Source organism: Piliocolobus tephrosceles, chromosome 3 (assembly GCF_002776525.5).
Source record: "Piliocolobus tephrosceles isolate RC106 chromosome 3, ASM277652v3, whole genome shotgun sequence".
NCBI lineage: Eukaryota > Metazoa > Chordata > Mammalia > Primates > Cercopithecidae > Piliocolobus > Piliocolobus tephrosceles.
In genome coordinates, this window is record NC_045436.1 from 27,893,918 (window position 1) to 27,915,837 (window position 21,920).

Below are 21,920 nucleotides of genomic sequence, written 5' to 3' on the forward strand. Positions count from 1 at the left end.
ATCCCAATGACACATCCTAAACATACTGTCCAAGGCTGCCTATTATTATCTTCTCCCTAATTCTCTAACATCTTCTAAAAATCATAATCAGAATCATTCCCCTTTAGTAGTATTAGATCAACCTGCTCATATATTCATACCTTTGCTGAAAATATCCTTTTACTCATCTATTGTCCACATCCCTAATTTCTATGTAGTGCCAGACTTCTCTTCTTTAGAATGCTTTCTGGGACCCCTACTAGACAGAGTTAAGTTGCCTTCTTTTATCATGGTAGTGTAATACTTTTGAGGTAGTATTATATTATTTCCCCCTTTGCCTGTGTCTAATTCACACAGCAGATTGACTCTGTGTCTTTTGCTCCAGGAAAGGAGTATAAGCACTTGGAAATCTGAAAAAGCTTGAAGTTTTTCCAAACACCCAACCTAGGGGAAATGAAATAATTCAAGGGATAAACAAAGTTTTTGGAGAAATTAGTTATGAAATAGATTTAAAACACATCTGTTGGAGCAGAGAGGCAGGGAGTTGAAGCAAATGAGTTTAAGAGCATAGAGAAAGTGCTTTGAATCCTAATTTTTTTTAACTACCCAAGGAACTTGAGTGATCATGTGACTAGCAACCAGAATTGTGTCAGTGGTGAATCCTGTGTTCTGAACCTGAAGACACTGTATTTACTTCTTATGCTTTGCTATTTAGAAAATGCGATCAACATTGGTGTAAGTCCTCAAAAGAGAAAAAAAGTTTTAAAAATAACTGATATGATATTTTTAAACTTTCTCATGGAAGAATAGTGCTTCATATATGGTAATAAGTTGATTCTTAGAAAATAAGGTTCTCTTTTATTTCCTATGCAAAAGTTTATTGAAGAAATTAATGAACTAGTCAGTACTCTCAACCATAGGGCGGTTTTGGGAAGAAAAAATTGTTAAACATTGACTCTGTTTAGATTTATGCCAAAACTAAGAATTTAGCTTTGCTGGAGCTGGCTTATACTGGTTTATGAGAGCTGGCTGCCCACATCTCTTCTTAAATTCAGATGTGAGGTCTTGTTTGTAGCTTCAAATCAGACACAGTGGGAGTATTTTACAACACAGAAACCAGAGAATGCTACAAACAGTGCCTTTTGTTACACACTAATCACTACATCACTGATTATGGCTCAGGGCCAGAAAAACTCATGAATTTAAAGAATCTTTCCCAAAAACTGATGTTAAGGCAACTATTATAAATATGGCTCTTAAAAATAATCTGACATTGTTTCTAATGCATTAGGTATGAAGAAAATTGGAGTAAAAATAAAGAGCCACACATCAAAAATTATAAATTTGAGAGAAAAATGAGACATCATTTAGTCCAGCACTCTGTAGAAATTCTGAATTTTTCACTTTTTCCTTACTGGATGTCAGAGAGACTAAGGGAAGCCATATCTGGTACTCACTGTCACCCCTGCTTTAATCAGAATGGTGACACTTTGGATTATTTTATGTATTGGGCTTTTGCACTATTTTTTTTTCTTAGCTATAATTTTCAAGTTTGAACTATGTACACACACACACACACACACACACACACGTCTATCTACATCTGCTAGAGTGGTATTTAAGATTGTGATTGAGTGTATTGGTTCAGTAATTAAGTTCATTGGCAACATTTAAAGTCACTTCCAGTTATGCACATTCTACAAAAAAATTCATAAAAATAAATATTACTCGATTGAAAATCCCAGCTTACTTTTTGGATATGGACAAACTGATTCTAAAGTTTATATGGCAAAGCAAAAGATTTAGATGATCTGATAGAATATTGAAGAAGAAGACAGCCAGGCATATTGAGCTATCTGACTTCAATATGTACTTTAAAGCTGCAGTAGTCAAGACAGTGTGGTGCTGGAAAGACAAAGAAAGAGTGATGGAACAGAGTACAGAGCCCAGAAACAGACCCACGCCATTAGAGTTTACTGATCTCTGACAAAAAAAGCAAAACTAATTAAATGAAGAGAGGATATTCTTGTCAACAAATGGTGCTGAAGCACTGGATATCCATACTTAAAAAAGGGAAAGGAGAGGAGAGGAGGGGAGGGGAGGAGAGGGAAGGGAAGGAAGACAAATCTAGTCACAGACCTTACATAATTCAAAGAAAAATATTCACCTTGAATCACAAGTTTAAATGCAATATGCAAAACTATAAAACTCCTAGATGATCTATTTGGAGGACATCTAGGAGGCTGAGTTTGGTGAAGACATTGTAGTTACAATAACAAAGGACAATAAGTGAAAGAAAAAATTGATGAGTTGGGCTTAATTATAATTAAAAATTTCTCTGCAAAAATCACTGTCATGAGATTGAGAAGACATACTACAGATTGGGAGAAAATATTTGCAAATACACATCTGATAACAGACTGGTACACAAAACATACAAATTCTTAAACCTTCGCAATAAAAATGGGTAAATACTAAAAGCAACACCTCAGTGAAGATGATTTGCAAATGGTAAACAATCATATGAAAATACGCTCAATCAATGTTCTATTATGATTATGGAATTGCAAATTAAAACTTCAAGATACCACAACTACCTAATTGAATGGTAAAAATCCAAAACATTGCAGACACTAACTACTGATGAGGATATAGAGCAATGAAAAACTCTCATTCATTGCTGGGGGGAATGCAAAATAGAAGAGTCACTTTGGAAGACAGTTTGGCAATTTCTTATAAAACTAAATATGACCTTGCCACCCGATCTATAGTAACAATAGTACATTTTGGTATTTACCTAAATGAACAGAAACTCTATGTCTTACACAAAAACCTGTACATAAATATTTATAGCAACTCACTTTATTTACAATGCCAAACCTGAGAAGCAACTAAGATGCCCTTCAGTAGGTGAATGGATAAATAAACCATGTTAATCCATGCAATGGGATATTTTCCAGCAGTTAAGAGAAATGAGCTGTAAAGCCAGACATAGACATGGAGGGATTTAAAATGTATATCATTAAATGAAATAAGTCCATGATAAAAGCCTACATATTATATAATTCCAACTTTATGATATTCTAGAAAAGGCAAAACTATTATAGAGTCATTAAATATACCAGCAATTGCCGAGGGTTCAGGGAAATGGAGGGATTGACTTGAGCTCATAATCTGGAAAAATTGATTCGTGCGTATTAACGATGTACCACACTAATTCAGGGTGTTAATGATGGGGGAGGTTGTGTGTTTATGTGAGAAGGGAATATATGGGAACTCTGTACTTTCCATTCAGTTTGGCTGTGAACATTATATTGCTCTAAAAAACAGTCTCTTAATTTAAAAAAGTAAATATCAATGTATTACACTTTATCATAAAGAAAAAATACATTTCTTCTAAATAAATGCATTTTTGCATTTTGATGCTTAATTTCTTTGGAAAATCTAATTCTTCTTTATGAAAATCATAGTTTTAATGACTAATATTTACTTTTTAAATTAATAAACTATTTGGTTTCAATTTTACTCTAATAAAGGAAAAAATAAATTAAGTATATTGTAAAAAGATAATTTACTAGAGTTGATTTTAAAGTTAAAGCTTAAAAATATAATATTCCTTTTCTAGCAGCCATTTATTTTTATAATTATAACAGAAATTACTGTATCTTCATTAAAAATATATTAACCATATTGCTGTACTGACTCTAACAATAAACATTATAGTCTGAAATTTGGCTGGATAAATCCACCCATCTATTACAATGCTTGACCTTCACTTAAACATTTTTAAAATGCTGTTTAATATTTTTAAATCATTGTATAAAATGCCTTTCTTATTTGAGAATATCTACCTACTATTTTAAATTTTAATAAGAAATAAGATTTTTTTAAGTGTTGGGTTTATTCCAAAGCCTGAAATATTTTAAGTCTCTCAGATGATTTAGCATATGCCTTTTCTCTCATTGCATAGATTTATATAAAATAAAATGCTATTTTTATTTATGTTAATTGATTTATTTTCTTATTTATTATCTAGATCAACATGATTTATAGAGGAGAGTGGCAGCTAACTATTGAGCAAAACAATTTACTTTTTTCTGAATGTCACTCAAATAATTTACTGAATTAAAACACTTTAGAACAAATATTTTGTTTCTAATGTTCACAAGTCTTAGTTATCTAAAAGAAGACCTTAAATATCATAAATTCACATATGGTCTATGTGTCTTTCTGTCTCTATATCTACCAATCTATTTATAATGTTAAAGTAGTTCTAAGGGAGACAGTGAAATTTCTTTGGCTTCTAACCAACTTATCATCTAAATAAGTACTTTTAGCCAAAGTGTATAATGATAAGTATGACTAATTTTTCAATGGGATGGAGATATTAAGATAATAAGAGAAATCACCACTTTAGATAGAACTTAGAAAGGAAACAATTAATAATTAGAAAAACCTTTGTGGAATTTGTTATCAAGGTTGCATGTTGAGGTTGGAAAGAGTGTTAAGATTGTATCACACTCTGTTCTGCTTTCAGAATTATCACACTTCAGTTGAGAACATCAAATAAGAAATAACTGTTTCCATATTAGGTACTGATCTCAAATCACTTAACTTCTTGAAATGACACATCAAAAATTATACCCCCTAGCAAACATTCATTAACATGAAAAGAAATTATAACTTGGATGGATGTAAATTACCTGGATCCCTGGCTTTTTTCTACTTATTATTTTCATACTGGCCTCTTCTTAAAAAAACAAAAACAAAAACAACAAAAAAACACACCTTCATCTGTTGCAGAATTACATGAAGAAGCTTGCAGAAGCAATGGATTGTCTAAAATAAGGTAGAAAAGAAGGGTTCAAACTCACTGAACTACAGATTATGTGACTGTTCAAAAGGATTGTCGTTCAATAGTAGCACACTGGGCAAACTTTTAGTCAGGCAGCCTTTTTTGACCGACTTTGCAAAATAGCAGCAGGAAACACACATCCCAATTATTATAGGTCATGAAAAGATCATACTGTGCTCAATCTTCTGTGGGCATTCCCGTGTTTACTTGAACTGCCCCTTGCCATAAAGTTTGTGAGGTTGGAATGCATTTTTGTTAGAATTTACAGTGTGCAACAGGAAATTGTTATTTTGTAAGTAATAGAGAGTTTCACAATTTTTCCATTTGTGGGTAGCAAGACATCACCAAAATATTATACTTAATTCTAAATCAAAATATGTAATTGTATAATGTAATTTTGAATTTTTCCTTCTTCCTTTTTTTCTTTTTGCAGCTGAAAGAAATTCTTATACAGTGAATGTCCATGAAAATTTTTAGAGCATATTTTGGGAACACACATGCTGTAACACTCCCCTAAATGCATTTCCAATGCCTATAATAATAACAAGAGCTGTAGAGGCAGTCATTTATTTAACTCAATGATTCTAAGTCAATATGTTCTATGTACCAAATCTATAATAAATGATAATTCTTAATAACAGTAATAAATACATTCATTAAGCAGATATCCTATACCAGGAATTTTCAGTGCATCATTCAATTTAATATTCTTAACAACCACATGATATTATTATTACGATAATTATTATTATCTTCATTTTACATATTCATGGCAGTAATAGTTACTGAGTTCCTACTATGTTCTAGTTAAATGGGAAAACTGAAGTTCAGAGATTTTTAACTAACTTGCCTAAAAATCATACTTGTAGTCAAAATACAAATAAAGGATTCTGATTTTTAAACTCAAATTGTAAAAACGCATTGAAAGTAATGGCAAAAACCACAGTTACTTTTGCACCATATTAGCATGAAACAAAAAGTAAATCAAAGTCTTAGAAGCGTAATTTAGAAAATCGAAGTCAAAATTCTCCTGTATTTTGCATAGCTGAGGCTATTTCTAGAGTATGTAAATATGATTTAAATTAGAGAAGTATATGATTGTTCAAGGCAGGTGAGCTATAAATACTAGACATTATAGAGAAAACTTACTAAATATACTCACCATACAGTAGCTTTCATTAGAACTGCATTTTGCTGAGCTTTATTAAATTAAAGGATTTTTTGGATGAGAGCAAATCCAAAGATAAAGTGCCGGTTACCTCTTATTTTACTACTAGAACAGAAGGCCCAAAGGGATTGCAGCCTGGCTGAGGTCACACCAGAGTGTAATGGAAAAGCAAAGACTCAAATTCTGTTCTATGGCCAAAATCTGTTATTCTTTTTAACAAATAATTGTGAACATAATACTTATATTTTGTACTTTAACATAAAACGTTTTATGAGCTAATGAGCACCTCAAATAACTTGATGCTTTAAAAACAACAATATATCAATATTCCACAATAATACTTAAAGACAGCTAACTTCAAAATCTGGTTCTTTCCTCCCTCTTTTATTATTGATTTAAATCCTACATCTGTCTCTATTCCATGCCCTGTATATCCTCTTATCAGCCATTGGACTCTTAACTCATTCTTTAAACAAACCCTCAATTGTTTGTATTACATGGTACATTGTTTGTGAGGTCTCACATTATCTCAATCTCCTTTGTGCCCTTAAATGTCCCCCTATATCTTAGCCTCTCTACTTAAGCATGTTCAAGTCCTGTCCTATGCTCTTTGTAAGCCACTTGAAGAGTCAAGTGTCAATGATTATTCTTTTTGTGTATCCTATACCAATCAGCATACCACCTTGCTCATAAAAATAATTGTATTTTATTAAAATTAAAGTTTATTTCAATTTAGATCCACTCTATGCATATCAGCTGATATATTAGATATTGACAAGAATATAAACATAAATATATATTTTAAGATAATTGTATTCATTATTGAGAATCTGATAATGCCATCTTAGAGCAATAGGGAATTATTTTGCTATTGCTTGATATGTTTAATCTTTTAATATTTTATCTCTTTTTAAATTTGTGGAAGTTTTGTAATGCTCTGAAGGAATAATACTTATAAAATATGAACTTGTTAAATATATAATCCTTTTGGGGAACAAATGCTATTTTATCAAGCTATAAGCTACCAGGATATAAGTTCTTGATTAAAATTCATTTAGTGTGTTATCTGACTGAATGTAGTTAGAAGAAATCTTTGACACGTTGATCAGATTAAATTGATTTAATCTCAGCTGAAACTTAAGTTCGGCATTAGTCATGGATAATTACTGTCAGAAAGGGTATGTTCTAGCTATTCATTTACATAATACGAGCTTTCTTTGGATTGCATATGAATTAATTGAATTTCCTTTAATTGTAGCAGTTACATGCAACACACAGCTTCTAGCTAGTGTAAAATAGTTCATTAACTTCTACAAAATGGAAAATATCCTAATTCAAATCTCTGAACTAGAGTACAGGCTTTAAGAGAAAGGATTTAAGAGAAAATATGAGAAATTTTGTGACCAACATATATATGGTAGATATGACATGTTATAGTAGAGCATTCCTCTAAAATTGGGAAATTGCACTGATTCAGAAAGCTACCTCAATTTGTGACTGAAATGTAAAATGTTCAGACTTTTAAAACATTAGCTCACTCTTCAATTCTAAAATAAAACACTCTTGAAAAATCTTAACTCATTGTTTGATAGTAAAAAAAAGATATAAAATTATACAAAATATAAGTATGTGAATCAAATTTCTCTATTATTATTATTATTATTATTATTATTATTATTATTATTATTATTATTAGAGATGGAGTCTCGCTCTGTCGCCCGGGCTGGAGTGCAGTGGCCAGATCTCAGCTCACTGCAAGCTCCGCCTCCCGGGTTTACGCCATTCTCCTGCCTCAGCCTCCCGAGTAGCTGGGACTACAGGCGCCTGCCACCTCGCCCGGCTAGTTTTTTGTATTTTTTAGTGGAGACGGGGTTTCACCGTGTTAGCCAGGATGGTCTCGATCTCCTGACCTCGTGATCCGCCCGTCTCGGCCTCCCAAAGTGCTGGGATTACAGGCTTGAGCCACCGCGCCCGGCCAAATTTCTCTATTATAATGGCAGCCCCATACAGACTCTATAAACATTAAATCAACAATTTGCTTAATTCAATACTGGCATAAGGACGAGGAAATATTTTTCTATTTCGAAATCAGTATTTTTATACTTTACATTAAAGTATTCTACTTTATTTTATAGTAATAATTGATGTAATTTTGGACTTTCTTTTAGCACATTAATTTTTTTTTAAAGTTCAGATAAATTAAATTTAACGGAGTTTGCACAAAGAACAATTCAGCAATCTGGCAACACTCAGGACTAGAAGAGATTCAGAAAGCTCCACCTAGCGGTGAGCTATTACAGGCCAAACACAGAACCAAAGTAAATAAATGACCTGCTTGGCTACCACTAGGCATCTATGTTATTTGGCCATGGTTGGATGAAGCATTTGCCTTTTTTGGAACTGATCTGATAAATTGGCTTCCTGTGATTGGCTGAAACCTGATTGTTTGTTACAAAAATATATTCCTAAAATTAGTTTTGGCTTGTTTACATACTGATAAGTTAGGGTACAGTTTCTTAGGAACTCAAAATACAGAGACAGCTTCAAGCTAATGGACTCCTGCTTATTTAATTTAGCATATCGAACATTAAAAAGCAATCAAGTAAAAATAGCAAAACTTACCCAATACCATGTCAACCTTACTAATCAACTATGTTCATTTTTAAATTTCTTTTCCTAGTATCTTCCAAATAATTGCATTATTTTATAAGGTTTTGATTATAGCATTAACTTCTAATCTTTTTCCACTTAAGAGCATTTTAAAATTATTCACCTAGTCTTTCCCTTAGTGTTATATATTTTAATTATGAGTTAGGATTTCAGTAAGTCAGTGCCCTAAAGTTTGGTCCTGGAAGCAGCAATATCATCATCACCTGGGAACTTGTTAGAAATATAAATCTTGGACTAGACTCGAGATCTACTGAATCAGAAATTCTGGGGTGAGGTGGAGAAAATAATTTGTATATTAACAACTTCTCTGGGTGATTGTAAGCATGCCAAAATTCAAGAACTACTGCATTACATAAATTTTCCAAAATTGATTTTTTGTACAAATTTTTTTAAATTTTAATTTCAGGCATACATGTACAGGTTTGTTACATAAGCAAATGGGTGTCATGAGAATTTGTTATACAGATTATTTCATCACCCAGGTATTCAAATATTTCAGTGAGTTATCAACATTCAAAATAACATTGGAGATACTTCGGAAATATCTTTTCAATAAATTATTTTTCCATCTATTTGTTTTAAATTTCATGGAATGCTTCATCAATAATTATAATATTTTATCAAAGAGTGAAATAGTTTGAAATTTTTTACAAGTAGATTTGTTCTAATTTTCACTGGTATCAGAAAATATAAAGTTAGTTTTTTAAAAAATATGCCAGTGGTAGTGTTGATCTTTTTGTACAATTTTAATTTTGCTAATTTAAATTCCATTAGAAAATTCATGCATAAATATGAAAATAAAATTAATGTATGAGCTTCCTTTAAAAAAGAACTAAATTGATTAAATACATTTCCATTCACATATTTATGTCCTTATCAAAACCAATTTTTGAAGAGCTGATAATAATAATAAGTAACACTTACAAGGAGTTTTATATGTGCCAATTGCAACCCTCTAATCTTGATAAAACTATGAGGATACAGTATTGTTATCCCTATTTTACAAATGAGGAACCTGAGTTATATCTGAGTTATTGATGTGTTAAGTAACCACCTGGGGCCCTAAAACTTGCAACTAGGGATTTAAACTCTGGATCAGAATCCATGTTCTTAATTATTATGATGCTGTTACGTAGCAACGGCTTAAACAAACAGCTGAAAATATTAATATATACTAAATACTCAAAAAATTACTATAAGTTGTGCTTGTAACCTTTCAAATATTTACTTTCTTTTTTTAATACATCAGTGTCATTGATGCTAAATATATATATACATGTATATGTGTATACATATGTGTATACATATCTATGCGTATGTATGTGCATATGTATATTCAATTTACTGCCATTTTTCATTTTCTAAAATTCTCAAAGCTAAATCTGCTTAGAGAAGCATAAGGAATTGAAGTTGCTAATTTCAGCCTTAGTACAAGACTGCTGGATTCACTTAAACATTTCTGATGCAAATTGAGTTTATTAGACTGTATAAGTAACAAGAAAATATAATTCTTCATGATTTGTTGATTTAATCATGATATGCGTCAGTGAGTGTCAGGTGGCAAAGGTCAAAATAAGAAAGGATCATTATATCAAACAGTTTTCAAGAGACAGTTATTTTCCACTCCTGTCTCCTTACATTTTCTGCCTTGTATGTATACATTTACTTTCTCCTATCTACAATTCTGTCACTGTAAAAGCTAACATTTATGAAACATCTATCATGTTCCAAGGATGTGCTTTCTATGGATTATTACATATAATAGTTTGAACAACTCTAGAGATGGTCCATACTATTATTCCCATGTTACAGATGGGACAACTTGGCACAAGGAAGGAATTTATCCAAAACATAAAACTAGTAAATGGTCAAGCCAGGATTTGGTCTCAGCAGTTAAGCTTTACAGACCTTGTCACTAAGCACTACACTCCTCTGGGGAGGGAGAAGAGAGCTCAAGGAGAGGAGAGGAAGAAGGGAAGAATGCTGAAAGCATTTTGAGAAAGTTCTTGTGCAGTTATTTATGTAAGCATCTCCACCACTGAAAATTGAGCCTTGAATACAAGATACTATGCTTTTCTTAGAACACTTGTTTTCCATTTGATACTCTGAAATGCATATATTATTTGGACAAATGAACCAAAAGTTTTTCAATTTTTTTTAATTCTTCAGGATTTATGATTCAGGATGGCCCTTTTGGATCGTGTGAAAATAAGTACTGTGGTTTGGGAAGACACTGTGTTATCGGCAGAGAGACCGGGCAAGCAGAATGTGCCTGCATGGACCTTTGCAAACGGCACTACAAACCTGTGTGTGGATCTGATGGAGAATTCTATGAAAACCACTGTGAAGTGCACAGAGCTGCTTGCCTGAAAAAAGAAAAGATTACCATTGTTCACAATGAAGACTGCTTCTTTAAAGGTAAATGCAGGGTGAACCTTAAGTGTCACCGCACTCTATTTCTTTTCTTTCTCAACTAGTGCCTTTAAGATTAAACGCTAGCAATTGTATATCAGCAAGGGTCTAAAAAGGAAAAGAAAAACAAAATAGCCTAAGTGCTCCACTAAGTAGCAGTGTGTGGAAATTTACATGGAAACAGTTCTGATATTCAGTTATAAGAATAAAGCTGGCCAAAATATGACTCAAAATTTAATATAGATTTCAGCATTGCACCATATGGCTTCCCAATCATGAATTATCTTAGGGACACAGGGTGGCCAATTCAGTCTACAGGCCAAATTCAACCAGTAAAAAGCACTTGGAGTGGAACTGAGGGACTAGTGAGTGCCAAGCCATGCTGTGATAGCATTTCATTCCTTCCTGATTAAAAATGATGGTTTCAGTTTGCACCATGTAATTCAAATTATATGGAACCAGTAGATGCCCACTGAAATAACTAGAAGAACTCATGCTAAGTCTCATTAGTGAATCAGAGATAACCACGGTTTAAAAATTTTAAAGTACTGGTATTCACTTTCATGCATTTGAAAATCAATTGGTTTATAGAAAAGTACTGAATTTGTAATTCAATACATTATTTTTACATGCCATATAAATAAATCATTGAACAGTTTTAACATCATTCAATTTTTATACATTTATTTGTTGTTTTCTTGTTCATGCTGTTGGAAATATTTTCTCATTTATAGTCATGACTCAGTCTGAAATTCTAGAGTTAAATGTGTAGAACTTCCATCAGTAACTAATCTGATTTCTAATCTTTGGTCAGTGCCAAGTCCCAGTTTCTCAGAATATTTCTGAAATGTATTTATACTTAAAAACTTGTTTAATATTTTTATTCCTAGCTTAAATGTATGGCTGAAAAATAATTTTATTATACTCCACTCATCCACCTATTAAGGTAAATTGAATAATTACAAATTATCCTTTTTCAAACTTACTCTAACACAATATTATTTCCGACGTGATTTAAAAATGACATGCAGAGCTTTTCAGATGATGCAAGATGCAATGCTCTGTTATTGTTGCTGCTAGAAATCCTTTAACACATTTGAAGTAAAACTAGGATAATTTACTTACCATAGTGTACTGTGTGCCTCTTATATACATGTGCAGAGAATTTTATGACAGTAAATGCCCTTCTTTTATCAAAAGGATAACAGATACTTAGATTTCAAGTTTAGTTCAATTCCCTTTTCTATCAAATCTATTTTACAAATACTTAATGTTTGTAAAATATTAGAGAATTTTTTTCCTGTCCTTTTGACACAAGATGGTACAGTGGAAATTATACTATTGCACTGATACCTGACACTATGAAAGTATGTGCATAATATATATGTAACTATTCAAATATTTTAACTTAGCATCATATTCTCAAATAAATTGAAGGTTTGTTCACCTGACATCCATATGGAAACACATAATATTAAATATCATGTGGGGGCCTGGCACAGTGGCTCACGCCTGTAATCCCAGCTCTTTCGGAGGCCGAGGTGGGCAGATCACCTGAGGTCAGGAGTTCATAACGAGCCTGGCCAATATGATGAAACCCCGTCTCTACAAAAATACAAAAATTAGCTGGGAGTGATTGTGGGTGCCTGTTATCCCAGCTACTCGGGAGGCTGAGGTAGGAGAATCTCTTGAACCCAGGAGGTGGAGTTTGCAGTGAGCCGAGATTGTGCCACTGCACTTCAGCCTAAGCAACAGAAAGAGACTCTGTCTCAAAAAAACAAGTAAATAAACATATGTGAATATCATGTGGGAAAAATAGTTTGGTGTATTTAATGTTCTGTTTTGTAGCTGTATGCTTAGGCATAATACCATTCAATGTCAGGATAGGATAGATGAACAATAGATTGATTTTATTATAAAGTAAACATATAAAGTAATGGTTTGAAGAACTTCAGTCTTATACTAAACATATTTATTAGATCTATTGTTGCTTAAAAATACTTTCTCATCATGTGTAGTATTAAAATTTCATTTATACTGTCTGGGTTATTTACCAAGGGTTAGCATATTTTCCAGGTTTCAGAAATTATAGGTCTTTTTTTCACTTAGATACTTAACTTGGTGTTTTGCCTAATATACAACTAACTCATAAAAAGACTTTATTTCATCAGAAGGCAGTAAATAATATAAACCAAAACAGTAAATTGCCTGTCTTATTAGTGTGCATTGGGCCAAGTTTTGATTGTAAAAGAAGATTCTGTAAAGCTGAGGCCTGATATTAATTTGATAGCTAAAATTAATCTTATAATTGTGAATTATATTTTTTGTGGAGTTTCAGCAAGTTATATTGCTTGCTCTAGGGGCCCAGTGGAAGAAGCAAATCAAAATATTAGGTTAAAGAACTGCAAAACTGAATATTCATTTAGGTATTTTTTAAAGAAAAAAATGAAAAGGTAAATTTAAAAAAACAGAAAATATATTTGCTACTTTTAGATTTTTAAAAGGTGGTTGTGAAAACCTTAGAATGTTAAAAAAACTGTTGGCCAAATCCAGTTCACAATCTGTATTTTTCTGTAAAGTTTTATTGAAACACAGCTACACCCACTGGGAAAGGAGAGTTGAGTAGTTGCAATAGAGATCTTACGACCTCTAAATGCCAAATGTCTTCTTATGTGGATCTTTTCAGAAAAAGTTTGCTAACCCCCTGCTGTAAAAGATTTTTGGTACTTTAAAATTTATTTAAAAAATTAGTAGCAGATCTTTACCCTTCTGTATCTTCTTGACTATCTTGATGAATACAGAGACCTACATATGTGGTAAAATTAAAATATATATGCAAATGGTGGAAATAAAACAGGAAGTCTTGGTAAGACCTAGGGATAGTGGTAAAGTCAATATCCTGGTTAGGATATTGTACTCTAATAATACAAAATATTACCTTTAAGAGAAGTTGGGTAAAGATACATGGGATATGTCTGTATTATATCTGACAAATGCATCTCATGAAGAAAATTTTAATTAAAAATTCCTGGAAAAATATTGGAAGATATGTAAAAATTTTTAAAGAAAGCAAGATTTGCATTATTCCTTACTGATTTGCACTTTAACGTAAGTCCTGTTTGTTTATATCAGATTTATATTTGTCGTTTATATTTAAACTTATTAAGGCTGGGTGCAGTGGCTCACACCTGAAATCCCAGGACTTTGGGAGGTTGAGGTGGGTGGATCATGAGGTCAGGAGTTCAAGACCAGCTTGGCCAACTTGGTGAAACCCTGTCTCTACTAAAAAAATACAAAAAAAATTTGCTGGGCGTGGTAGCAGGCGCCTGTAATCCCAGCTATTTGGGAGGCTGAGGCAGAGAACTGGTTGAACCTGGGAGGCGGACGTTGCAGTTGCAGTGAGCAGAGATCATGCCACTGCACTCCAGCCTGGGTGGCAGAGCAAGACTCTGTCTCAAAAGAAAAAAAAAAAATTATTAAAATAATTCAGATTTGTAGAATCAGGTGTATTGATGCATTGTTTTAAAGTTAAAATCTGTGCTAAAACATCTACATTTCTATATAAAATATTTTTATGTATACCTATACCTGTATATCGTCTTTCCATTACTTGAGTTACATATTGAAATGCCTCTGTGGTAATCTCAACATTTTTTATTACTATTGACTTTTAAATATACATGTAAATTTACCAAGAACTTTTTAGTGATTGATGATTTGTAGAACTATAGATAAAATAAACAATATACCTATGCATATAATATTTTTCTAATTTATTCCTATTCACATTTATTTGATCATGAAATAGCTGGCTATAATCGGATATAGAATATTGTAGTATTTGTTTATTGGCATCAGATACTTTGTGATGATGCTCATTGTAACATAAAACATTCTATTTTTATAAAATGCTTAGCTGTTCATTTTTGTGATGAGACAGTTCTGCCTTAAAGTCGTTTCCCTCACAAAGGGCTTTCTAACTGCAGCAATTCGCAACATCCCTTAAAGCAAGCACAATTTCCTCTCACCCTGGCATCTGGTCATTCCCTCATACAAAACATCTATACTACTCAGAGTATAGATGTAAACTGGAGTAAGAAACTCAAGATATAACCTATGCCAAAATGAACAGGGATTTAAACCTTTTATGAGAGTCAATTGAACAGAAACCCTTCTGCTATTTACTGTGCTGAGAATAAAACTGCCATAAAGGCAAATGTTCTGTGCACTTAAATGTGCATCGCAAACAATAACAACTTGAGAAATATGGTTGTCACAGCTATCTGTGCACGATTAGCATGAGATCTGACATTGTTTCCATCTTTGAGACATAAACTGAACAGACTTTTGTATTACATATTTAAATTAGTTATTTTACCTGATTTTTTACTTTCTTCTTTCTTTTTTTTTTTAAGAAGGAATTTGTAGATTTTAGGCTAAAAAACTGGCTGCCAGATGTAATTTAAAATACATTAGTAGCCGGGCGCGGTGGCTCAAGCCTGTAATCCCAGCACTTTGGGAGGCCGAGACGGGCGGATCACGAGGTCAGGAGATCGAGACCATCCTGGCTAACACAGTGAAACCCCGTCTCTACTAAAAATACAAAAAACTAGCCGGGCGAAGTGGCGGGCGCCTGTAGTCCCAGCTACTTGGGAGGCTGAGGCAGGAGAATGGCATAAACCCGGGAGGCGGAGCTTGCAGTGAGCTGAGATCCGGCCACTGCACTCCAGCCTGGGTGACAGAGCAAGACTCCGTCTCAAAAAAAAAAAATAAAATAAAATAAATAAATAAATAAATAAAATACATTAGTAAATGTCATGTGCTAATCCACATGTATTTTTTTTTTTTTTTTAGTAAGGGCACTTTTGTAAAGCTTCTGTTTTATGTTAATACAGCCTTTTATACCATTTAAACAAAAATAGCAGCCTGAATAAATCTATATACACTGAAAAATGATATCCAGATTTTTGTTTGTTTGTTCTGTTTTGTTTTTGTAGTCAGTATTAGCCAACTGAAACTGCAGGTTGATGATGAAATACATAATTTGGACAATAAGAAATGTAGATAAACTTTTTTGAGGCCAGAATACTGGCACACAGTGTTGACAGTTCCTCTGAATTCACTTAATACCCACAACACCAAAACCAATTTTATTAATCTTTTATGTTTGGCACATCTATGTTAACATTTTTTAATTCGGTGATGTGAAACCTTACATATTTGATATGTTTACCTGCCATTTATAAATACATAGTAGATATATGATAAATGTTTTATATATGTATAATAAAATAATCTAAAAGAGGTGATTAATACTTAGGCAGACTCGTCAATCATTTTGGGATTTTGGGATATTAGACATTAGGACTATTCAACAAATGTTACCAGAGAGTGGGAAGGTGGGAGAAAGGGAGACAAAGGGAAAAGAAAAGAAGAGAGACAGATAGGGAAAGGGTGAGGGGGATTATGGGGGGAAGAGATACAAAGAATGCCAGCAGGAGTAGTGATAATAATAACAAATTGAGTATTATTTATTTTAAAACACTTTCACAAATATTAAATTATTAATACTTTTAACAAGCCAATATACTATAGTGAAGGCAACAAACTTACAGTTTTAAAAATGGCCTGTCAACATTCTCACAGTAAGTTAACCTGAACTGGGACAGGAACCAAGGGCAGAGGCTTCCCATTTAGTGCATGTTTGTTCCAAATACGTCTGCCTAAGGCTACAATATTGTAATATCTCACTTGCCTATGTTTCTTAATACATTTTACTTTTAACAGTGATTTCTATATGACTACTTGACATCATTTAGAAGCAACCTGCCATCTATGGTATTGGTGAAGATTAAATCATGCATTTAACATAGTTATTGACCAACAGAGGAACACAATAAGAAATTATTATTGGGTTTAAGACTAGAACTTTAGTAAATGACACATTTGATTATAATAAATTTTCAGACTTGAGTCTGTGAAGTCATACATATTTTCTTTTGAGTTTATATTGGATTATAGTCTTATATCTGGTCAAATTAACATAGAAATGAGTTTACAAGATTATAATAGGCTAATTGGTGGCGGTCAATTTTCTGATTTTAGATAATTATATTTAAAGAAAAAATAACTACAGTGAGTTTGGAAATATATTTGTTATTGAGTGACATTTGTAAAACTTTAACTCCTTGTCATCTTTCTTACTGATGATTTATTGCAGGTTAATTTTGTTTATCTTTTATGACAAATAGAATATCTATCAGATCTATAACTTAATATTATTTTACCACTCCACTACATTTCCCCCCCAAAAAAAATTTTAGTGATTATGCAGTGGGTTTGTTACTGCATTTAATTTCTGTCAAATTTTCCCCTGTAACGTATATATAAGAATTAACTTTAACATTCAAATAATTAGATAGTCTTGTCTTGTTTTTATACATTTTCATGCTGTTTCTTTTTTCTTAGTTTCAAGATGTGAAATATGTGTTTGAGCTTACTATTTTATTTTGTGTTTTTTTATGGAAGTATGGATATTCCACTACTAGTCATGGGCACAATAGTCAAAAGTGACAGAAAAAATCAAGAATATTTCATCAGTTCAAATAGTTTTTCTTCTACTTTGTCTCTCTCATAGCACGTGGAATTCTGGGAGATACAATTAAAGTTGCGATTTGGGTGGGGACGCAGCTAAACCATATCATTCCAACCCTGGTCCCTCCAAATCTCATGTTCTCACATTTCAAAATGAACCATGCCGTCCCAACAGTCCCGCAAAGTCTTAACTAATTTCAGCATTAACCCAAAAGTTCACAGTCCAAAGTCTCATCTGAAACAAGGCAAATCCCTTCCACCTATGAGCCTGTGAAATCAAATGCAAGCTAGTTCCTTCTTAGATACAATGGGGGTACAGGTATTGGGGTAAATACAGCCATTCCAAGTGGGAGAAATTGGCCAAAACCAAGGGGTTACAGGGCCCTAGCAAGTCCAAAATCCAGCAGGGCAGACAAATTTTAAATATCCAAAATGATCTCCTTTGACTCCAGGTCTCATATCCAGGCAGGTTCCCATGGTCTTAGGTAGCTCTGCCACTGTGGTTTTACAAGGTACAGACTCCCTCCTGGCTGCTTTCATGGCCGACATTGAGTATCTGTGGCTTTTCCAGGTACCCAGTGCAAGCTGTCAGTGGATCTACCATCCGAGGGTCTGGAAGACAGTGGCCCTCTTCTCACAGCTCCACTAGGTGGTGCTCCAGTAGGGACTCTGTGTCAGGGCTCTGACCCCACATTTTTCTTCCACACTGCACTAGCAGAAGTTCTCCATCAGTGCTCCGCCCCTGTAGCAAACTTTTGCTTGGGCATCCAGGCATTTTTATACATCTTCTGAAATCTAGATGGAGATTCCCAAACCTCAATTCTTGACTTCTGTGCACACACAGGCTCAATACCACATGGAAGCTGCCAGGGCTTGGGGCGTCTACCCTCTGAAGTCACAGTCCAAGCTGTATCTTGGCCCCTTTCAGCCATGGCTGGAGTGACTGGGACACAGGGCACCATATCCGTAGGCTGCACACAACACAGTGACCCTGGACCCAGCCCACCAAACCACTTTTTCTTCCTGGGCCTACAGGCCTGTGATGGAAGGGGCTGCCATGAAGGTTTCTGACGTGGCCTGGAGACATTTTCCCCATGGTCTTGGAGTTTAACATTAGGCTGCTTGCTACTTATGCTAATTTCTGTAGCTGGCTTGAATTTCTCCTCAAAAATGCATTTTACTTTTCTACTGCATTGTCAGGCTGAAAATTTTCTGAACTTTTATGCTCTGTTTCCGTTTTAAAATGGAATGCTTTTAATGGCACCTAAGTCAGCTCTTGAATGCTTTGCTGCTTAGAAATTTTTTCCACCAGATACCCTAAATCATCTCTTTCAAGTTCAGAGTTCTGCAAATCTCTGGGGCAGGGGCATAGTGCTACCAGTCTCTTTGCTAAAACATAAAAAGAGTCACCTTTGCTCCAACTCCCAAGAATTTTCTCATCTCCATCTGAGACCACCTCAGTCTGGATCTTATTGTTCATATCATTATCAGCATTTTTGCCAAAGCCATTCAGAAGTCTCTAGGAGGTTCCAAACTTTCCCACATTTTCCTGTCTTCTTCTGAACCCTCCAAACTGTTCCAACCTCTGCCTGTTACCCAGTTTCAAAGTCATTTCCGCATTTTCAGGTAGCTTTTCAGCCATGCACTACTCTACTGGTACCAATTTACCATATTAGCTCATTTTCACACTGTTGATGAAGACATACCCTAGACTGGGAAGAAAAAGAGGTTAATTGAACTTAACAGTTCCACATGGATGGGGAGGCCTCAGAATCATGGCAGGAAGTGAAAGGCACTTCTTACATGATGGTGGCAAGAGAAAAATGAGGAAGAAGCAAAAGCATGACCCCCTAATAAACCCATCAGATCTTGTGAGACTTATTCACTATCATGAGAATAGCACAGGAAAGACTGGCCCCCATGATTCAATTACTTCCCTCTGGGTCCCTCCAACAACATGTGGGAATTCTGGGAGATACAATTCAAGTTGAGATTTGGATGAGGACACAATCAAACCATATCACCTCCCATAGACATTTCACTTATCATATTCATTTTCTCAGTATCCTCTTGTCAAATGCTGAATGCAATATTTCTGTAACTTACAAAATATTGAAAAGCAAAGAATGCCTTTTACAATTTTTTCAATATAATTGATTTTTCTTCTATATTTCTGTGCAAAAACACAGTGATAAAAAACCTTTCATTGATTATATTCAGACTATGTAATTGAGGATAAAATGTTCTAGAAAATACAGTTGAAAAGTGTTCTCTATTAGTCTGATTTATATTTCACTTCTGAAATTCTTTCTGAAGAGCACCCACAGATATTTCAGAGAGCATAGGAAAACTTATTGATAAAAATTTTAAAACCAAATGAGAAAAGTGAAAAGCTTTGTACCTTATCATCCAGATAGTTATGTGAAAAAAGTGTTTGGATAGAATTACATTAAATAAAGGAAATTCTGCACTTTCCAGAATGATGAAAAAAGCATGAATAATTAACAATATTGCTCTTTTCATACAGGTTAAGCAGTTTAAAAAACCGTCTTCAAATCAATTTTTTTAAAATTTAATTTAATGCAGTAATATGCTAATTGCTTTAGTTTAAGGCTTCATATCATCTTGCTAGAAATTATTTATCAGACTTCTGGTTGTGATGAAGCATTCATATATTGACTGCTATGTGTTCCAGCAGACGCTCCACATGTCATGTCTTTCTTTATGTGACAATCACTTTAAGAACTTGTTTCTTTAAGTGCCTTTAGTCAATATGTGAATTTCTAGTAGTTAGTACAATATCTTTCCAAAAGCCCCCCTGAACATGCATTGTCATCACATTTTTTCACTGCTTTTTGCTCATCACCATAGCTAAAGAGCACACAAATGATTGCCAAAGTTCTTGAATAGATGTACTCTCCAGAACAAGATGAAATAAAGTCTTCAATATGTAGAAACAATATTGAACCATAATTAGGTTATAATTTGAATATGTACCCTGAATAAGATGTTTGGCTCCAAATCTCCTCACAATTATACACATATAAAACAATTTATAGAGAAAAGACTATTAACAGATAGTTCTAGCATAAAACTTTGTGTTAAGGGTGGAGATACTGAATGGAAATTTTCACTTTGCTTATTTCTAACATAAATCAATAATGATTTTCAAAAATCCATAATAATTTTATGTAGAGATGTAATATACAAAGTGGTATCATGGTTGATTCAAACAGCTGATACTTATTTTCAAAGCTTCTTTTCCAATTACTGTGATTTGAAGTTCACAGGCAAAAGTGTGGAAATACATCTGTAAGTAACGTTTAAAGGATGAGGATAACAACTTGGTTGCTATCAAGTGACAGATCAGGAAAAAGATCAAAATGTGGCAGTCAATTCATAATTTATATTTGAGTTCAGAATAATACATTAAGAATTGTGGCAGATTTATAGAAAAAATAAATAAAGTGTTTTCCTTGTAGTCCGGTTAAGTGGAAAAAATTTGCCAAGGCTGGACATAAATTATTTCTATGCTTAGATTATATTAGAATTCATTAGTATGAAGAAGCAAGCTGTAAGAGGGAAGCTCGATTTGAGCCTTTTTGTGATTGTCCAAAAGAGATACAGAGATGATGATAATTTCATTTAAGATGACAGAAGTGCCACTGATAAAATGTTTTCAGACTATCTGACCTAAAATTTGCCACAGACTGAATATGGAGTTCATGGTAATTAAAGAAACTAGCTAAGCAAACAGAAGATTGGGGAGCTATTTACTGAAATGTAAAACACTAGAATCTCCTTGTTAATGTATGCAAGGAGAGTATATATACAGGTATATGGTGATTTCAGATTAGTCTTTTAGACAAGCAAAAGAAAGTGTCATTTGTGCAGTTGGATATTCATGTAGAAATTAATACAGTTTGGATCAGGAAGGCATATATTTAGGAGCTGTAAGTATGACAATAAAGAGAAAATGCCAAGAGACTGTATAGTTAGGATGAAGTAAAGAAATAGTGCAGATTGAGAAGAATGAAGAGTTGAGGATGGAACTCTGGTGCACTTCAATCTTTGGAGGTCATGAAGAAAAGCAGAAGCAAGCACAGGAGACAGATGCATAGCTACCAGTGTTGCAGAAGAAGAACCAAGGCAGGGAAAAAAGTCGTAAGGAGAACGGAAGATTGGGCTGAATTAATTGCTGCTGAATTCAAGTATGATGAGGATTTGAGAAATGAGCATTGA

The 21,920-nt window shown here is 33.6% G+C and overlaps 1 protein-coding gene across 3 annotated transcripts in view; it reads left to right on the forward strand.

The window, feature by feature from the left end:
- Positions 1 to 21,920, forward strand: part of FSTL5 (follistatin like 5) — a 1,059,117-nt gene that overhangs the window by 509,593 nt on the left and 527,604 nt on the right. For all 3 annotated transcript variants that reach the window (XM_031935303.1, XM_031935304.1, XM_031935305.1), the window contains exon 4: positions 10,842 to 11,090. In XM_031935303.1, the coding sequence (XP_031791163.1) occupies positions 10,842 to 11,090 (249 nt within the window). The remainder of the gene's footprint in view (positions 1 to 10,841; positions 11,091 to 21,920) is intronic.